We start from the raw sequence: 19,242 nt of genomic DNA on the forward strand, positions 1-19,242 counted from the left end.
GACTCCGCCTGCAATGTGGAGACCTGGGTTTGATCCCTGGGTTGGGAAGATCCCCTGGAGAAGGGAAAGGCTACCCACCCCAGTATTCTGCCTGGAGAATATAGTCCATGGACAATATAGTCCATGGGGTGGCAAAGAGTCGGACACGACTGAGCGCCCCTCACTCACTCTGCACCCAAGAGACAGCTCAAGGACAGCTAAGCCCAGAGAGAAGGAACCAGTCGGACAAAGACCCCACAGTCAGCGCTTTGGTCTCTGGGCTTCCTCTCTTCTAGTCAGCCAGAAGCCCAATGTTCCTGCCTGGGTTCTCCAGAAGAGGGCGCCCGCTGGGTCAGACCTGCCAGGACGGCCTGGCTGAGATCCACCACTCAGACCTCCTTCCTCCTCTCAGACTTAGGCAGGCAGGCCTGCCCCCGCGCTGCCCATATGCAACCACCAGCCTCGCGGGCCGCCAGGCACCTGCCAGGGAGGCTGGTGGTGGGAACAGGAGTGGCTCCCAGAGGGGCACACACCAGATTCTGAAAACCTGGTATGAAAAGAAAGAATGTCAAGGATCTGCAATAATTTTTCATACTAATTGCAAGCTGAAGTGATACAGCATTTGGGGTAAACTGGGTTACATGAAACACATCATTAAAGCGAATTCCATTTGTCTTTCGTTCGCCTTTCTTAACATGGCTCACAATGTGTTTCTACCGGACAGACTGGCTACTCTGTTCCAGCCCTTGGGGCCCCCAAGCACTGCCTGACCCAGAGTGCCTGTCCTCCCAGGCCCGGGAGTGGTCTGGGGAAGGGGACTCAGAAGCTGGACGATGCAGCTATGCGTCCATAGGGAACACCCCTCCCTTCACAGTGTCACCCCAGGGGTCGCACACGTGCGTCTCTTCTGGAAGGCCTGCTGCAAAGACCATTCCTCAGACTATGCTGGGAGAGTGTCGTCCTAATACACGTCTGTTAAAACCGTCTCACATAATTACACTAAATTGTATTAGACTTCCTAATCAAAGTAATACAAAACTTGTAAAGCTATGAGTAATGAAGTTTACTTCCCCATACCCACCCTGACAGAAAATTTCATGGCCTTCTCCACCCCTACATAAATACTTCAAAATTATTTTCAGAGACGTCACATTATATTTCTCCATTAAGGTTAAGGACGTTACCATCTCTAGTTTCCCCAAATCAGGGGAAGTAAAACTGAAAGAAAAGAATCGAGAAGCAGGAACCAGAACTCTGAGCCCTATGTGAGTGGCATTTATTTCTGGGTTTTAAGGTCTTCTGGCCAAACCCCCAGCCCTAAACTCAACCCCATAGAGGCCAGGGACAGGGTATGGGGGGGTGGGCAGTGGGTAGCACGCTGACCCACACATGAGGCTAACATTCCTCCAGCAAATGCTCCAAGGCTAGAAAGAATCCTTGGGGCTGGGAAATCTTGAGGCCCTGAGATAAATCTCTCGAAGACTCAACATCTGTTCTGTGAAGCCACAGGCCTCACCAAGACCATGTGGCCGTGAACTCCCCAAAGACAGGAGCAGCCAAGGCTTTGCGCACAATGGTGCGTCTGAAATTCCAGGTGTGGACTGGCCGGGAGGAAGCCAGTGGCAGGAGGGCAGGGTTGCCAGGCAGGGCCAGTGTCTCATGGAGTCAGTTCACGGCTGAAGCTATCTGATACGGGCCAGTTCCAGTCTGCAGGTCTGCAGGCAGTGGATACCCTATCAGAACAAGGGCCCTGGAGCCAGGTGCCCTGGGCTTGAATTCTGGCTCAACTCTTTGCCAGCTGGGCATCCTAGGGCAAGTGGCTTCACCTCTCTGTGCTGATTTCCTCATCTGTGAGGTGGGGTGACAATCACCCCTCCCCCAAACATGGCAGGTCAAATGGCAACGCACTGGACACAGGGCAAGCACTACAGGGTCCATGAGCAGGGCCAGGCGCACTCCAGACCCGGCCCCTCCCTGAGCAGACGGCACTCCAGCAAGGAACTTGTTGGTAGGGGATCCCCTTCCTCTGCCCCCCCCACTATCGCCACAGACAAGTCACGCCAAGCCAGCGCCAGGCACCCTCCGGGGGATAGAGCGCCATGGCCTGTGCTTCTTTGGCCCCTGCCTTGCACACAAGGTCACAGGGGCAGCGCATTTAGAAAAGTGAGGAGCCTGTGTCTCCTCGGGCTCTCAGCCCCGAAGTACACAACGTTCGGATAACATGCGCAAGCTTCAAATTCCAGAACTGCACTCCCGTCTATGACTACACTTGGAGGCTTAATCACCCAACATCACGCCAGTCCTGCAAAGAGGGCGTAGGAGTCTCCCTCTCAGTGTCAGCTGGGGGGGGTCCCTCGGGGAGGAGCCCGTGAATGGTCTCAGCCCGTGGGTGCTGGGTGGGCTCTCCACGCTGCTTCGGTCCCTGGAAGCCCTGCCCTGCTCGTGCCCGGCTCAGCCTGTGACAGGGTAACGTCAGAGCTGCTCCAGGAACCGTGCTCCCGACAGACAGCCGGGATCCAGCCGGAGTTGTCACCAGGCCCCGGGACGGGAATCAGGAAGCTCCAGCTCCACGCCAGCCGCTGCTGCAGGTTCCCCAAACCCTGCCTAGGTGGTCTCCCGACACCAAGTGTGCACTGATTATGTACCCTGCAGTGTGCAAAATGCAAGTGGGAGGGACTCCCAGGCAGAAGGAAGGAGGTGCCAGACACAGAATCAACAGAGCCCCAAGGACCCCCAGGAAGCAGCCATGGCAGCAATGCTGGGAGGGCTTTTATCGCAGGAGATGCTCGTGCCAAACGCTCTGGGCAGAGAGCAGCAAGGGCTGGCGCTCCAGGAAGAGAGGGAGCAGCAAAGACAGGCACCAAGGCTGGCAGAGCAGAGGCAGGCAGGGCTACAGTGGGTCCCTGGTGTCACGGGCCCGGGGGATCCGGGTGTCACCTCGTGGGCAAGGCGGCATCACCTGGGAGTGAGCCGGGTCTGCACCTGAGGACACTGGGTGACCAGGCCAGCAGGGACGAATCCAGGCCAGGGGCTGAGCATGCTTGGGAAACTGGGCGGCGACAAAGACGCGGTGTCAACCCTGGGGCTCTGAGGGCGGGACATAGGTTGCAGTCTTGGGTGGGGGGAGGACATCCAGACCAGTCCCCAAGGCCTCTGCACAGCTGCCACCCCAACCATGTGGGTGGGGGGCCATGCATGGTCCTCTGGACAGGAAGCCCTCCAGGACATCCCCAGTCACCTGAGCCATACCCAGGCCACAGGCCCAGGACCCCAGGAAGGGCTCCCTGCCCTCCCAGAAGCCAGCACTTCTCGAACAATCGTCAGACTCAGAGACAAGACAAGCTCCTGACTCTTGCTGACCCCAAGCACAGAGGGCTGACCCCAAGCACAGAGGGCGGCCCCCAAATCAACAGTGGCCAGCAGGCCACCCGTCTCCAGAAATAGGAACCTGAGCCAGCACCACCACGGCCCCCACCACCCAGGAGCGCGGACAGTGGCCGTAAAGGATTCTCCTGAGCCTTCGGGAAAGGGGATCACCCCCCAGGCCCTCAGTGGAAGAGCCCCCAGAGGCGGCAGAGGTGCAGCTGCAGCTCCGGCCACCCTCAGGGCTCCAGGTTGCCCTCCAGGAGCAGTGGAGGGCCCCGGGCAGCACAGAGATGGTCGATGGCAAGCCTGTCTCAGGCCGGAGCCCAGCACCGCCCAGGCCGTCTGCCCCCCAAGAGGGTGAGGGCCCTGGCAGTGCGCTGGCCCGGGCACCTTGGCATCTCGAGGGCACCGGAGCAAAGCACCAGTGATGTTGAGAGCAATCCTACCGGGGCCTGAATCAGGCCTTCTCATCTGGTTGGAGACAAAAGTCATCTGTTGATAGACTGGGAGTTTGTCCATATAATGATGCCTCATGGAATTTTTTTAAAAAATACTACAAATTGAATGACTATTTTTCTCTTTATATACTTTTGCTCTCCCCACCCCAACTTAAATAAAATCCATTTTAAATCTGAAAAAAAAAACAAAAACACATCACAGTATTTCTTAAAGAAATACAACCCTGGAGGACCTGTGGGCGAGATCCTTCCTCAGGCCTGAGATAGCCATGAGATCTGACCGATGGCCGGCAGAAAAGACGGGGGACGGACAGACTTGGGCCCCTGTCCTGGCAGTGATGGGAGACCCGGTGCTGCCACGTGTGAGAGGGCTGACCAGAAGTGACCAGAAAGTTCTGGAAGAACGTCTTCCAGCACCTTCTCTAAGACGCGACAGTGCTGCACTGACGCGAGACTCGCTTCCCTGGGGGATGTTTTATTCTTTTAAAAAAGAAGAAAAGGAAAAGCTGGGTTTGAAGAACTTACACAGAAAGTGAATTAAATAAAGGCTTATGAGCCTAGTAGTTTGCTTCAGAGCTTCCGACCCTGAGAAACTGAGTTTAGTTTGAAAGAGAGAATCAAGCGTGGTCTTACCAGCCCCGCTGTCTCCTGGGGAGAGAGGCGTGCCCAGATGGCGACCCAGGCCCAGGGTGCCACCCCTCACCCCTTCTGGGAAATCTCAAAACAGAGCTGAACTCTAGTTTCTGCTGTCAGAGAATGGCAGAGATACAAGCCCACCTTAGAGAACACTGGGGGATAAACGCAGAGAAGGACGCCTGCCCTCACCCCGGGCTGGGGAGCAGCAGGACATTGGGGTGCAGTTCCGTCCAGTCACACAGCCTGAGACGAGGTCCTGCAGACTACACACCCCCGGAGTGATGCTCTCCTGGCCATGCTGGGTCACAGAACAGGACTCCACTCCTGCGTTTCCCGGGGTCTAGCAGCCGGAGGAGGCCTCTCCCAACACGGAGTTGACGGCTGCAGGATGCAGAAACCTTTCTCTCTCACCCGACCTCAGTGCCCACCATCAGCTGGGTGCCCAGAGGCAGGGACACACTGAGAAGGACTGGCCACCTTCCTTCCTTATCCCGTGCCCCCAAAGAAGCAGGAGGCCTCTCGCTGCACAGAGGCCACTCAGGGTCCTGGGGTCAGGGCTGGGCTGCCTCCTGGCGCCCAAAGGGGAGCGAGCTCCACTGTGGTTCAATGAGGGCCTGTTTCCTCAACTCACAGACGAATGTGGAGTTTTTCTCTTCCACTAACAAGAATACATGTTATAGAAAAACCAGGAAGTGCAGAAGGGTGAAGAGAAGAAAATAAAAGTCACCCACAGACCTCCCCCCAAAGACAGCCTTTCTCCCACGTAGACCTGTGCACGTCTGACTCGGCTGTCGTGGGGCCTGAGGGCACCTCCATGTCCCAGAGGCTGGTGGGGCCCAGCTGGGATGGTCTCTGGCCCAGGGTTTAGGCCCAAGTCTGCAGGACGGATGGCATTTGGCATAAAGCCAGGGCACAGAGTCTAAGAGGAGGGCCCCCCCAGTCACCCTCCTGCCCCCCTCCCCACCTCAGTGACACCACAAACCAAGCTCCCCGGCAGCATAAGCCCCAGGGCTTGGGCCCAACTTGGAAGGTGCCTCCCGTCCAGCCCAAGCCTGCATGTCCGGTTCAGGGCGCCTGGCCGGGGCCATGTTCACGAGGACTCAAGTCCAGGAGCTGGAGAGATGGCCCTGTCAAGAGGGCCCCAAACCACCCCCACAGCCATACGCTTCCTGGGCAAGAAGCTGCTTTCTTGACCAAGGCAGACACTGGCTGTGGTGACTCTCAAGACAGCAAACCAGGGGAAGCCTGGATGGTGCCGCCAATGCTCGGGAGCTTCAATTCCAGAGATTTCCACTTCGCAAGGATTCTGTGAATTCCCTCTTCTCCAGACACTGGGAAGAGAACCCAAGCTTCTGTTTCATAACCAAGTGTTATCCTAGTCCACACCTGGGTTCCTAAAGGCCTCCAATGTCACCGCCATCTCCACACAGTCACGTGAGATGCTCATGTGGGTTCATCACTGAGGGGACCGTGCGCCGCGCCAGGCCTTCGGCGGGCAAGGTGGACGGGGCTGTCTCCCTAAGTTAAAAACGCACCTGCCTTTTGACAAAGCAGCCATACATCTAGGACCTGACGCCATGGAGACCCTCACCCAGTGGGACACGGACATCACTGCAGAAGTTAATTTCAGCAGCAACAGAAGGGCTCACCGCTTCAGAGCATTTAAATATATTGTTATGCTCAGGCCATGGACGATGACACAGTCTACTCAGGACCATCCTCCTTCCTGACCTGCTGGCCTCGGGCCAGCGCCCTGCTGTCATTACAACAGTTTGGGAAAGTGTTCACATATCAGACAAAACTGGCCTTCCAACAGTCACTTAAAAATCTATTCAGTATTCTTACTTATTTTTCCCTCAAGAGGCAACTTTCAAGCCCATTGAAATTTTGGCAGGAAGAATAATAAACTACTAAGTTAACCAGGGAGTGACAATCATTCTATCATGTATAATCTTTCTTGTCCTGAACTGTGGTATTTTTTCCTGTTCAAATTTCCTCTTATCCTACACCTTAGGTGAGCGGCTTTGTGGGTTCACACAGGTCAGAAGTTAGGTCTTCCGCCCAACAACGCTTTTTGTTACCTGCCAATTTTGCCTTCCTTTCTAGAGTGAAGTTTTTGTTTCATACCTTATTTCAAATGTCTAAGGCCTTACAGGGTCATGACGATCCCAGGAAGCTCCGATGCGGGAGAAGCCAGAGAACAGACCAGCTCTCACCTGCACCCCTGCTGTCTGCCTCCAGGGCCTTTAGCCCCAGGTCAGATAGAGCATTGCCTTGAAGACAGGGAGGTATGCTCCCTCCACCCGTGGGGCCAGGGCCGAGGCTGAGTATCTGGGTTTTTAAAGGGCCTGAGAGGTTGTTGTGACCCGCAGGGCAAACGTAGACTGGTCCCTGAACCTCACACAGAGCATAGTGTGGTCTGAGAGAAGGTCCCCCCAGCAGAAAAGTGGATACAGCTTCAGAAAAAGACAAGAGCGGGGAGCCAGCTACAAACAGAGGGCCTGCCTACTTGGCAGAGGTCCCAACATTTCAGGCCCCTAAGATGCTTCACCAAGACAAATGCAATTAATCTTCCGAGTCGACTAATGGCTAATCTAAGAAAGAAAGAAATCTAGCAAGAGAAAAAAAGAGAAAGGGATGGAGGGAGAAAGGAAACATTGGACTATTCTATCAAGTGATGGGTGGACATGAAACAAGAACTCACAGGTCGAGTTTCTACAATGATCTGCGCTGAAAAGATAATGGGAAATCCATGTTCTATGCATTATCTAACAACATGTGTATCTGATACATAATATCTATTTTAATGTTCTATAATGCTCCCTTCCACAACTGGGGTGGGAGGCAGCAAAGAGGGAAACCTGGGAGGCAGGGGGTGTGGACACCACTGCTTCTTAGGAATAGCATCCTGCTGTTATTCACTCAGCAAACATCGAGAAAACAACAAAGCTATGCTAAAGCACCAGGGGAGGCAAGAATGCAGAACTGGTTGACAGAATGTGACCAGACTTCAAGAGAGACTGCAAGACATAGAACTGTTCTCGACTGTGCGGTGGAGGGAGTTGTCACTTCTTCTGAACCTTTCCCCACTGGACTTCCTCTTGTTGACTCACACTCAGTCTCACAACTTGCTCTGGGCAAGAGGACCCTGGTTTGAGAAGTGCCTTTTAACAGCTCTGCCGCAACCATGAGAAGGTCCTCTGCCCTCGAGAGTCACTGATGCTTTGGCCTGGGCCCCAGAATGAACACGTGGAAGTTGACCCAAGAGTCAACCTGTGTCAGGAGCCAAACTAGTTAGAGGTAACACAGACCAGTCAACCTCCACCCAAATCAACAGCAACATGAGCAAGAATGAATGATTGACGCTGCAGGACCCTCAGTTCTAGGATGTTTGTTATGCAGCCTTGTTGTGGCGATAGCTGACTGATACAGATGGCTTCCCCAAAGGGACTCTACAAGCCACTTAGAGACAGCTTGTCTCTCCACATTCATAAAGAAACCAAAGCTACTTACCAGGCTCACCCTTCTTCTTTGACCCAGACTTCTTCTTTGCAGGAGCCTCTTGCTTTGGTGCTTCCTGGCTCTGGACCATGTCTGCATTTTTGCCCTGGGTAGGAGTTGACTCTGCCTTTTTACCCTGATTGGTAGATGCATCCACCTTCTTGCCCTGGTTGGGGGACCCTTCTGACTTTTTGCCTTGGTTTGAGGTTCCCTCTGCCTTTTTCCCTTGATTGGGGGTCCCATCTGCTTTTCTCCCCTGGTTTGCAACACCTTCCACCTTTGTGCCCTGATTAGCAACTGAATCTGCCTTTTTGCCCTGATTCTGGCCTGCCTCCGCTTTTCTGCCCTGGTTGGGGGTCCCCTCTGCCTTCTTGCCCTGATTCTGGGCCCCCTCTACCTTCCTGCCCTGATTCTGGGCCCCCTCTGCCTTCCTGCCCTGGTTGGGGGTCCCGTCTGCTTTTTTACTCTGGTTTTGAACCACTTCTACCATTTTGCCCTGGTCCAGGGTACTCTGCTCTTTTCTGCCCTGATTCTGGTTCCCCTCTGCCTTTTTGCCCTGGTTCTGGGCCCCCTCTGATTTCTTCCCTTGGTTCTGGGCCCCCTCTGCCTTCTTTCCCTGGTTCTGGGCCCCCTCTGCCTTCTTGCCTTGGTTCTGGGCCCCCTCTGCCTTCTTTCCCTGGTTCTGGGCCCCCTCTGATTTCTTCCCTTGGTTCTGGGCCCCCTCTGATTTCTTCCCTTGGTTCTGGGCCCCCTCTGCCTTCTTGCCCTGGTTGGGGGTTCCCTCTGCCTTCTTGCCCTGGTTTTGGGCCCCTTCTGCCTTCTTTCCCTGGTTCTGGGCCCCCTCTGATTTCTTGCCTTGGTTCTGGGCCCCCTCTACCTTCTTGCCCTGGTTCTGGGCCCCCTCTGCCTTCTTGCCTTGGTTCTGGGCCCCCTCTGCCTTCTTGCCTTGGTTCTGGGCCCCCTCTGATTTCTTGCCTTGGTTCTGGGCCCCCTCTGCCTTCTTGCCTTGGTTCTGGGCCCCCTCTGCCTTCTTGCCTTGGTTCTGGGCCCCCTCTGCCTTCTTGCCTTGGTTCTGGGCCCCCTCTGCCTTCTTGCCCTGGTTGGGGGTCCCCTCTGATTTCTTGCCTTGGTTCTGGGTCCCCTCTGATTTCTTGCCTTGGTTCTGGGCCCCCTCTACTGTCTTGCCTTGGTTCTGGGACCCCTCTGATTTCTTGCCCTGGTTCTGGGCCCCCTCTGCCTTCTTGCCTTGGTTCTGGGCCCCCTCTGCCTTCTTGCCTTGGTTCTGGGCCCCCTCTGATTTCTTGCCTTGGTTCTGGGCCCCCTCTGCCTTCTTGCCTTGGTTCTGGGCCCCCTCTGCCTTCTTGCCTTGGTTCTGGGCCCCCTCTGATTTCTTGCCTTGGTTCTGGGCCCCCTCTGCCTTCTTGCCCTGGTTCTGGGCCCCCTCTGCCTTCTTGCCCTGGTTCTGGGCCCCCTCTGATTTCTTGCCTTGGTTCTGGGCCCCCTCTGATTTCTTGCCTTGGTTCTGGGCCCCCTCTACCTTCTTGCCCTGGTTCTGGGCCCCCTCTGCCTTCTTGCCTTGGTTCTGGGCCCCCTCTGCCTTCTTGCCTTGGTTCTGGGCCCCCTCTGATTTCTTGCCTTGGTTCTGGGCCCCCTCTGCCTTCTTGCCTTGGTTCTGGGCCCCCTCTGATTTCTTGCCTTGGTTCTGGGCCCCCTCTGATTTCTTGCCTTGGTTCTGGGCCCCCTCTGATTTCTTGCCTTGGTTCTGGGCCCCCTCTGCCTTCTTGCCTTGGTTCTGGGCCCCCTCTGCCTTCTTGCCTTGGTTCTGGGCCCCCTCTGCTTTCTTGCCCTGTGTAGAGCTGGCAGCAGGGGCATTGCCTTTGGCGCCCACTGGGGACACCACCACCATAGGCACCTCCTTGGGAGCAGCTTCCAAGATGGCAGCCTTTGAGGCAAGAACCTGGATGGAATTCACTACAGAGCTGACTGCTGGTTCCACCTTTGCCACTTTTTTCTCCTTCTTCTTTTTGTCCTTCGGGGAAGAAGCCAGCTTCTCTTGGGGCATGGCTGGTACTGTGGCTACCGGGGCAGTGACCACCGGGGACTGGACTGGGGTTGGAGCCACTGCCACTGCAGGTGCCCACACTGGGTCCCTGGGGAGGATGGTCACGCCAGGGCTGGGCTCATGGTCAGGTATCTTCCCGTTGGGCTTCTCCTCCTTTTTCTTGGTCTTTCCTTTCTTCTCCACTGTCTTCTCCTTCTTCTTCTTCTCCACTTTCTGGTGGTTGGTCTTCGCCATTTCCTTGCGCTGGTTGGCCAGAGCTTCTTCATATGACGTCTCCTTCATGGAGAAGGTTGACACCAGGAAGATGCCGATGGCGGAAACAACCATGAATCCACCAAAGACCACAACCCCCAAGGTCTGAGTGTCGTAAATATCCATCCTGGCTGGTTTTCCTTTCACCTGCCAAATACATACACGGCAATTACTTTCTGTAGAAACCAAGGCATTTGACAGTCACCGTCCCCACTTGCAACATCTAACATATATGGTTCCACTAATCCTTCAGACTGATAAAATCAAAGAAGAAACAAACCAGGCAATCTCTGCTGTCACCTATTCTCCCTGCCCCCTCAGAAGTGAGCAACTTTTACACAAGCTGGGACACATGAAGCCACGGAGAGATGGCAGCAGGCAGCTCCATGACAAGGGCACGTGGCGCCCAGACAACTCAGAAGCCGTGACCCCAGGTCGAGATGTTCCCCACCACAAGGTCAAAGATGCACGTGAACATAAGCATGGGCCAGTGTGAGACAGCTGGGAGTGGTAAGGACTGTGTCAAAGTGCCAACTACATCAGGAGCAGAAGTCACCCAGTCACAGGTGACAACTGTAGAAACGTGAGCACTAGGTTGAGGTATCTTTTGCTTTCTCATATCAGGACAGATTTCCACCACCACCCCCCACCCCAATTCAAGTTGACTGATATTAAGAATACTGTGTGTGTCAAATCAAACACAGCTGCTGGCTCACACTCACAGTGTCCCGGCCAGTGGGTCTCACGAGCACTCTTTCTCTGCTGCCCCCTCTTCCCCACGGCTGATAAACACAAGTACCCGCCCAGGGGCAGAGATGAGAACCTACGCATTACAATCCCAAAGGTGATCAACATGTAGTGAGGAAAAGTGGAGCCTGTGAATCCATGCATTAGGAAACAGGAAATATCAGTCCTGGGAGGCTGACCAAGTAAGACCTCAGGTCTGAATTCCACATGCAGAGGCTGCAAAGAGGGAGGGGGACAGCGTCACCAGGTCCACTCCTCACCCTGGGGAGAGGACCCTTTGTCTGACGACACACTCCCAACCACGAGGATGATCCACCCTTCTCGCTGGCTGGGGACCGAAGTCCACAGGGTTGGAGGTGGCCAGGTCCACACCCAACAGCTGTCAGCCGGGCTACCCCTGACTTCAGTGAGGAACTCCCAAGGGTCCATTTCTTGGATACACTCAATGTTTACCAACTAATTTTGCTGCGGCTATCATAGTTCCAGTCCCCTGACCTGGGGAGTGAGAACAGAGCCCAGCTCCCACAGGAGGACCAGCAGTGGAGTAGCTATGGGAACGCATGTGTGAGAGGCTGGGGGAGGGCAGGGGGAAAGGAGGAGAGCCAAGTGGTCCCCCAAGCCCCTGGAGCTGGGATAGGCCAGGCCCAGGCTTCTCAGTGGCTTAAAAGTTGAGATTTCTCTTCCTGCATGAGTGGGGGCTTTTAAACAGCCATGGAATCCAAATTTTGACATTAGGGGGTTTGAGAGGAGGGACTGAACTCAGCATCCTACTCTAAGGAAAATCAGTCTCGTCGCAGGAAAAAACACGACTTTGCTGTCTTTCTACGAAACCCCTGCAAAAGGAGGGTGGACTGTGCCCTGCTCTCCAGGGCAGCACCTTCCTTGGTGGTAGCTGGACACTTACTTCTCCCAGACTGTTGCTGGGGGCTGCAGCTCTGTGTCAAACTCCACATCCTGGTCCGCAAGCCCGAGGGAGCTCATGGAGCCTCCAGGTCTTGGGGCAGCGAGTTCTGACCCCTGGTCGTGGGTCCCACACACACAGAGGTCAGGAGCCTTCGGGACCACACTTGCAGCTGAGTGCAAAAAGCCTGGAGGGAGGGGTCCAGGAGGCTGGAAGGCAGGGACAAGAAGCTGGAACGTTCCACCATCCCCTTCTAACCCCTGCTGCTCGGTGGGTGTCCACAACTGAAACACTGGGTCCTCACAAGGACCCCTCAGCACTCTGCCGACATGGACACATTTCAGGTACAAGGTGACAGCATAATCATGACATCCATCCTATTCAGGTGACAAAAATCCTCTGACCTACTGTGCAGCACAGGGAACTCTACTCAATATCCAGGAAAAGAACCTGAGAAAGAGTGGATACAAAAACCCTCTGCAACGCCCTTCTCCAGAGGCAGCACCAGGCCAGGGGTCTGGGTCACCCAGCTGCAGGTCTGCAAGCCCCGGGTCCCCAATGTGCCTTGGAGGGCAGGTCCCATGGAGGCCCTGGGCCACCAGCCCCCAGGACAGGCATTGCCCTGCCCCATCTCAGATCCTCCCACCCCCACCCCCCGACTTCATCCCCTTTCGAGCACCATGGACTCTGCAGCTGAGTGGTTTGGGCAGAAAACCCACAGATGAAAAGCTGATCTTGGCTCTCAAATTAGGCAAACACAGGATACAAGATATTCTCTGTCGGGGGAAGAGTGGAGAGAAGCCAGCTATGAGAGCGTTTCCCTCTGCACGCGCAGACGGACCTCTGAGGCCATCACTTCCGATGCCTCCAAATACACTCAAGGTCAGTCTTCAAGGTGAGCCTGCCAGGTGCTCCACACACAGTCAAAGGACCCTGGCAGGAACCTCCAACATGGTTTTCCACAGGACTGCGCTGTGTGCCACTGCATCCTGAGTGGACTGACCACAGAGAATCTGCACTGTCGATCCCAGAAACTTCTACGAAATGTACACATTTATTTACAACAGCCGATCTGCTTAGAGTGTGAAGCAGGCCAGCCAGCACAGGGAGCAGACGGCCGCCCCGAGGCTCAGGGACTGCTCCCAGGCTCCGTGGCTGAAACCCCAGGCCCACCTTGGAGGTGCAGAGGGCATGGCTTTCTTCTGCTCCTGGGAGTAAGGACTGCGGAACAGAGGTTGTGTGGACACCCCAAGCATGGGCTACTGTTGCTGATTCACTCGGCCTGACCAGGCTAGTGCAGCTTGGCCAGGTCAGTCCAAACTGGCAACAGGGATTCGGGTTGGTTTTGCAAAAGGCCTCTCAACAGCACTCCTGGGGCTGGGTCATGTCACCTCCCAGCTGTGCTGTGGGGGACCATGTGTGGGCATTCCGAGAAGCTACAGCCAGGGATGGGGAGGTGGGTGTCAAAGAGACCCAGCCCCATTTCCTGGGTGTAAGGTGACTTACCAGGAAGGCACAAAACTAAAAGAGAATGACAACAGAATAGAGACGTTAGTAGATATGACTGCATCATCAAGTACTTCAAATATACAGAAGATGAAGAAAAATATTCTGAATGTCCATTTATCCACCACCCAGGTTTAGCAAATCCAAACATTTCCCCCATTTACTTTAGATAAATGTTCAGTGTCTCATCTTTCCTTCCACAGAGGACCAACACCCAATGTGCCACCATGCTCACCCACGGGTGCCACCAGACAAGCCCAGGACCACCCTGGCAAGGGTTGCACAAGACTCCTTCTAAAGGGCTGCCTTTTTCTTTGATTTATATATTTATGTGTCCTTTACATAGCTTGGATATTAACCATTTGTTGTTTTCAATGTATCTAAGTCTGTGGAGCTGACTCCTTGGGAAATACCCTGATACTAGGAAAGACTGAGGGCAAGAAGAGAAGGCGGTGACAGAGGATGAGAGGGTTGGATGGCATAACTGACTCAATGGACATGAGTTTGAGCAAACTCCAGGAGATGGTGAAGGACAGGTAAGACTGGTGTGCTGCAGTCCATGGAGTTGTGCAAAGAGTTGGACACAACTTAGCAACTGAACAAGTCTCTGGTTTCATTTTCAACTATCTTGTTTGTTTTTACAGTGTTTTCTTGTATCACAGCTATTCTCCCAGAGTCTGGGGCTGCCCAGGTGGCACTAGTAGTAAAGAACCCACCTGCCAATGCAGGAGATGTGACAGACTCAGGTTCGATTCCTGGGTCGGGAAGATCCCCTGGAGGAGGGCATGGCAACCCACTCCAGTATTCTTGCCTGGAGAATCCCATGGACAGGGGGGCCTGGTGGGCTGCAGTCCCTGGGGTTGCAAAGAGTTGGACATGACTGAAGCAACTTAGCACGCACACCACAGAGTCAAAGATAATCTGTTTCCTTTTTCTTTTAAGGAAAAAACTTTTGCTCTCCTTTCAATCTAAATAATCACTAAATAATCAGTCATGTAAAGAGGCAATGCACTTCTAGGGGTCAAAACTTGAAAGGCACAAAACGGCTGATACAGAGTGAAAACCTCCCTTATACCCCTGCCTCAGCCACCCAGGTCCCAGCCGCTGGGAGAGAAGTCCTTTACTGTTTATTTTCTTCTACACACTTCAGAAAGCTTTTTGTAGTTTGGTTTAATCACCTGGGATTTACTCTGGCATATGACAGGAAACAGTGTCAGCTTCTCTCACAGCTTACATTACCTGGCACCCCTTCTGAACTGGTCCACTCTCCTCCCCGACTTGCACAGTAGCCTCTGCGCCACCAGGTTTGATGGACTTATACTCTGTCCCACCTGCATATTCATCTGTGCCCGGCATCAATACCACATTTAGGCCCACGCATTCACTCCAAACCCCAATGCTACTGGGATTTTTGAAACAGACTAAATTTACAGATGAAGGTGGGGACAGCTGACTGTATACCATGGGAACTGTCACTGCAGTGTGGAGCACTCCACTTATTTAAATGTCCTTTTATGTTATATTTCCAAAGAGCTTTTATGATCTCTATAGAAAAGTCTTTTTTGTTGTTAAGGTTATTGCTATTTTTAAGTGTACAAGAAAAAGATACCTTTTTCTATTTCTAGCTACAGGCATCCAGCAAAGATTCATATTTGCACATGTGTTGTTTACCCAGATATTACACTAAACTTTCCTCAAATACAGGAGTTTGTGGATTCTCTTCAAGAAAAAAAAAAATCACCTATGAAAAAAGACAGCCGTTTCTTGCTTTCTAAGCTATATCATCGTGTCCCTGAGCTGGGCAAGAACTCTGAGCAGGCTTGCTGGTCTTGTCGCTGAGTTTCCACTTCTGATGTGTCACTATTAGAAGTTGTGTTGGTAGAAAACTTTTTATGAGTATCAGGTAAGCTGTCTTATATTCCTAGTTACCTTTCCTTTCTAATAACTGGGCATTAAGTTTGAGCAAGTGCTTTTTCTTTATCACTTGACATTTTCTCTAATCTGAAATGGGCTGAACTAAAATAACATACATTCTAGTGTTAACTCACAGATGGTTCTGAGTGTGTAGACACTTCTTGATGGTGGGTCTTTTCCTTCTTAATCCCTCACTAGATTTGGTCTGTTGACATTTTTCTAGGGGATTCGGGGCTGTGAGCTCTCATATGAGGGGAAGCAGAATTGTCCTCAGACTGTGCTTCCACAGTCTTGGCAGCAAGGTCGCCTCAGTCCCATAAGTTGAGGATCACCCTTTTCCCTCTGTTCTTTGCAGATTCAGAAGAAATGGCCTGTAAAACCGTCAGTCTGGTTTTTCGTGATCTGTTCCTGGAGGGGGAGGAGTGGGTATAGAGCCACTTTTTTAAAAAATTGAAGTATAGATGCTGTATAAGATTATATAAGTTACAGACGTACAACATAGTGATTCACAATTTTTAAAGGTTTTTTAAGTATAAAATGCTCCGTCCATAGTTTAAAATACTGGTTATGCTCCCCATGTTGTACAATATACTCTTAGGGCTTGTTTTATTTCATTCTATTTTTGTAGCTTATTTTATACCTCTTAATCCCTTTGCCCTGTCCACCCCTCCCCCACACCCCCCACTGGTAAACACTAATTTATTTCCTATTATCTGTGAATCTGCTTCTTTTTTGTTATATTCACTAGTTTGCTGTATTTTTTTAGATTCCACATATAAGTGATATCATACAGTATTTTTCTTTCTCTATCTGACTTATCTCACTTCACACAATACCCTCTATGGCCAACACCCTCGAGATCCACCCATGTTGTTGCAAATGGCAAAATTTCATTCTTTTTTAATGGCTGAGTAGTATTCCATTAGTATTTCACTATATATATATTATATATACATCTGACATCTTCTTTATCCCTTCATCTGTCTATGGACATTCATGTTGTTTCCATGTCTTGACTATTATAAATAGTGTTGCTATGAACACTGGGGTGCATGTATCTTTTTGAACTAGTGCTTTTGTTTTCCTTCAGATACATACCCAGGAGCAGAACTTCTGGGTCATATGTTTGTTCTATTTTTAGTTTTTTGAGGAACCTCCATACTGTTCTTTTCCACAGCGGCTGCACCAATTGACATTCCCACCAACTGTGTATGAAGGTTCCCTTTGGTAGAGAGCTGACTTTAATTGCTATTTCAATTTCAGTGATGATTCCAGGAACCGTTTATGGGTTTGTGATTCAATCTACATAATAAATTTTCATCAGTCCTTCTTCTAACTTCCACTGGTTCATTCTGTTCTTTCTAACTGCTTTACATGAACATTTATTAACTTTCAGGCCTTTTTCTCTTTTTTCTTGTAGCAAATATTTAAGGTAATAAATTTTCCTGTAAAGTACTACTGTAGCTTTATCCTCCCAGCTACAATGCACTATTTTCATCAGTGCTCAGTTTGAAGTATCTTCCAGTTCCCAAAAGACCTCTGACTCACAAAGTGGCAGCGTCCTTAACATTCCTAACATATGAGGGCTTTGAATTACCATCAACAATCCTAATTCAACTGCACTGTCCATCAGAGGATCCATTCTGTGTGATACAGGTCAAAGCTTTTACATTTGTAACCATGATCCAGGAAGATAACTTGACCCAGGACACATACATGCACCCTCTTATATGCATAGTATGTATATGATCATGTAAATAATAAGACTTTCATGAAATAATAACTCAGTATTTGCATGTGTCATGCACTGGTATCTCCTAAGCATCAACATTTTTTTAAAGTTTTTCACAAAATTAAATCGACTTTGAGGGTTATGACACGCTGGGCCTTCAGTCTGACAAAGCACTGGCTTGGATTATGATGTTGGGGTGTTTTGTTAGACTGTGGTCAGCTTTTATGAACATGTACTATGGGAAAGATGCAGGCAGAAGGAGAAGAAGGTGGCAGAGGATGAGATGGCTGGATGGCATCACCAATTCAATGGATGTAAACTTGGGCAAACTCCAGGAGATGGTGAGGGACAGGGAGGTCTGGCATGCTGCAGTCCATGGGGTTGCAAAGAGTTGGACACGACTGAGAATGACTGAACAACCACAACGTACTCTGTGGACTGAAGGCCGCATGTTCCAGTGTACAACCTTCTGTAGAACCAATTCATTTTCTATTTAATCTAACAGCTATTGAGAGCTTTAAGAATCTCCCTCCATGAGCATGGATTTGCCAGTTTCTCCTGGGAATCTGTCAATCTGTGCTTTATTGGGAGGGCATCTTATTAGAATATAAAATCAGAACTGCGACATCTTCCTGATAAAGTGCCTACTATTTTACCCTCTGTTATAAAGTGATCCTCTTTATCCCTAATGACTTTTTTTTTCCACTTCATTGTCTGATTATTTTAAAATCAATTTCTGGGGGGGGGGGGCGGGCGGTTAATATTGGCCTAGAATAATTTTCTGTTCTTCACTTGCAACCTTTCTGGGGTCATGTTTTAAGTGGAACTCTTAAAAATAGCATATAGCTGGATTTTATTTTAAGACTAGCATGGCGATTTGTCTTTGTAACTGGTAGGTTCAGTTCATCAACATCTACTGTGATTCCCTATATATTTGGATTCATTTACACCTTCATCTTGTTATTCTTGTTTACTTTTTCTTTGCTTATTCCTCGCTTATTTTCTTATTTTGCATTCCACTAGATACCTTGTCCTCTGTGTTTGAAAGTTACACTCTTCTGTTTTCGTGTGTGTCTATGCACAAGTGTTCTTTTAAAAAATTGTGATTAGGAGAAGGAAATGGCAACCCACTCCAGTATTCTCGTCTGGAAAAATCCATTGACAGAGGAGTCTGGCGGGCTGAAGTCCATGGGATTACATGACTGAGCATGTGTGCACGAGGGTGGAGGGAGATGGGTTAGTAGCAATAAACTGGTAGAACTAAAAAAAAAAAAATTTTTTTTAATTGTGATTAATCAAAAAAAAATTGTGATTAAAATGCCTTTTCCCCTTACATTCTCTTAACACACACACCTGACAGCTGACACTTCCCAACAAAGGAAGAGCCACAGAAGCCGTGGGTCTGGGGCCTCCATGAGCAGGGGCGGGGCGGGGTTCCTCTCCCCCCACCTGCTTCTCCCTCACACACACCTGGACCACCTGCAGGTGCTCTGCAGTTCCAGACACTCACGCTTATATTTCCCAAATGGTCCCCCGTCTGTCTGCCAGTCACTGCTTCCTGCATTGCAGGCCTCCTGGATCTCTGAGTCTCCCCAAAGCACAGCCTTGACCACCTGTTTCAGCAAGAATCTCCTCTTAGCAACATTCTCAGTCCTTGCAGCTCTGAAAAGGTTTTCTTTCCTTCACTGTCATTCAGCATGAATGGTTAGCTGAGAATTCCATGCTGAGAATTACTTACTCTCACCACTTTAAAGATACTGTTTTATTTCTCTGGCTTTTTTTTTTTTTTTTTGGTGGGGGGAGGGGTGGGTGTGCTTAGTATCAAAAGGCATGTTGTCAATTTATCATTTATAAGACCTTTCCAAAAAAAAGATCTCATTACTTTTAAGATCCATCTTTTGGGTTCTGAGGATTCAACAAAACCTTTAGGTGTTTAGCTATTTTTATCATCTAATTCAGGCTCACCATGCTTTCTCATGTGCTTCACAGGTTCTGGGAAGCATTGCTCCTGCTTTTCTGCAGTAACTCCTGACTGCACCTCAACCTCTGCCACCACTCAGGAGAGATCCTCAGACCTGTGTTCCACTTCACTGATTGTCTCTTCAGCTGAATCTAACCAGCTTTGCAATCAATCAGTCCTTTGAGGTTCTTTTTTTTTTTTTTTTTTTGTCCAAGTTCGCCTTGATTT

At 50.9% G+C, this 19,242-nt stretch overlaps 1 protein-coding gene across 3 annotated transcripts in view; it reads right to left on the bottom strand.

The window, feature by feature from the left end:
* Positions 1–19,242, bottom strand: part of RRBP1 (ribosome binding protein 1) — a 46,797-nt gene that overhangs the window by 17,030 nt on the left and 10,525 nt on the right. For 2 of the 3 annotated variants that reach the window (XM_070472197.1, XM_070472196.1), the window contains exon 2: positions 7,953–10,401. In XM_070472197.1, the coding sequence (XP_070328298.1) occupies positions 7,953–10,380 (2,428 nt within the window). In that variant the 5' untranslated portion in view covers positions 10,381–10,401. Of the gene's footprint in view, positions 1–7,952; positions 10,402–11,905; positions 12,040–19,242 lie in introns of those variants that run through there. The other variant, XM_020879027.2, reaches the window with a different exon arrangement.

Source organism: Odocoileus virginianus, chromosome 9 (genome assembly GCF_023699985.2).
Source record: "Odocoileus virginianus isolate 20LAN1187 ecotype Illinois chromosome 9, Ovbor_1.2, whole genome shotgun sequence".
NCBI lineage: Eukaryota > Metazoa > Chordata > Mammalia > Artiodactyla > Cervidae > Odocoileus > Odocoileus virginianus.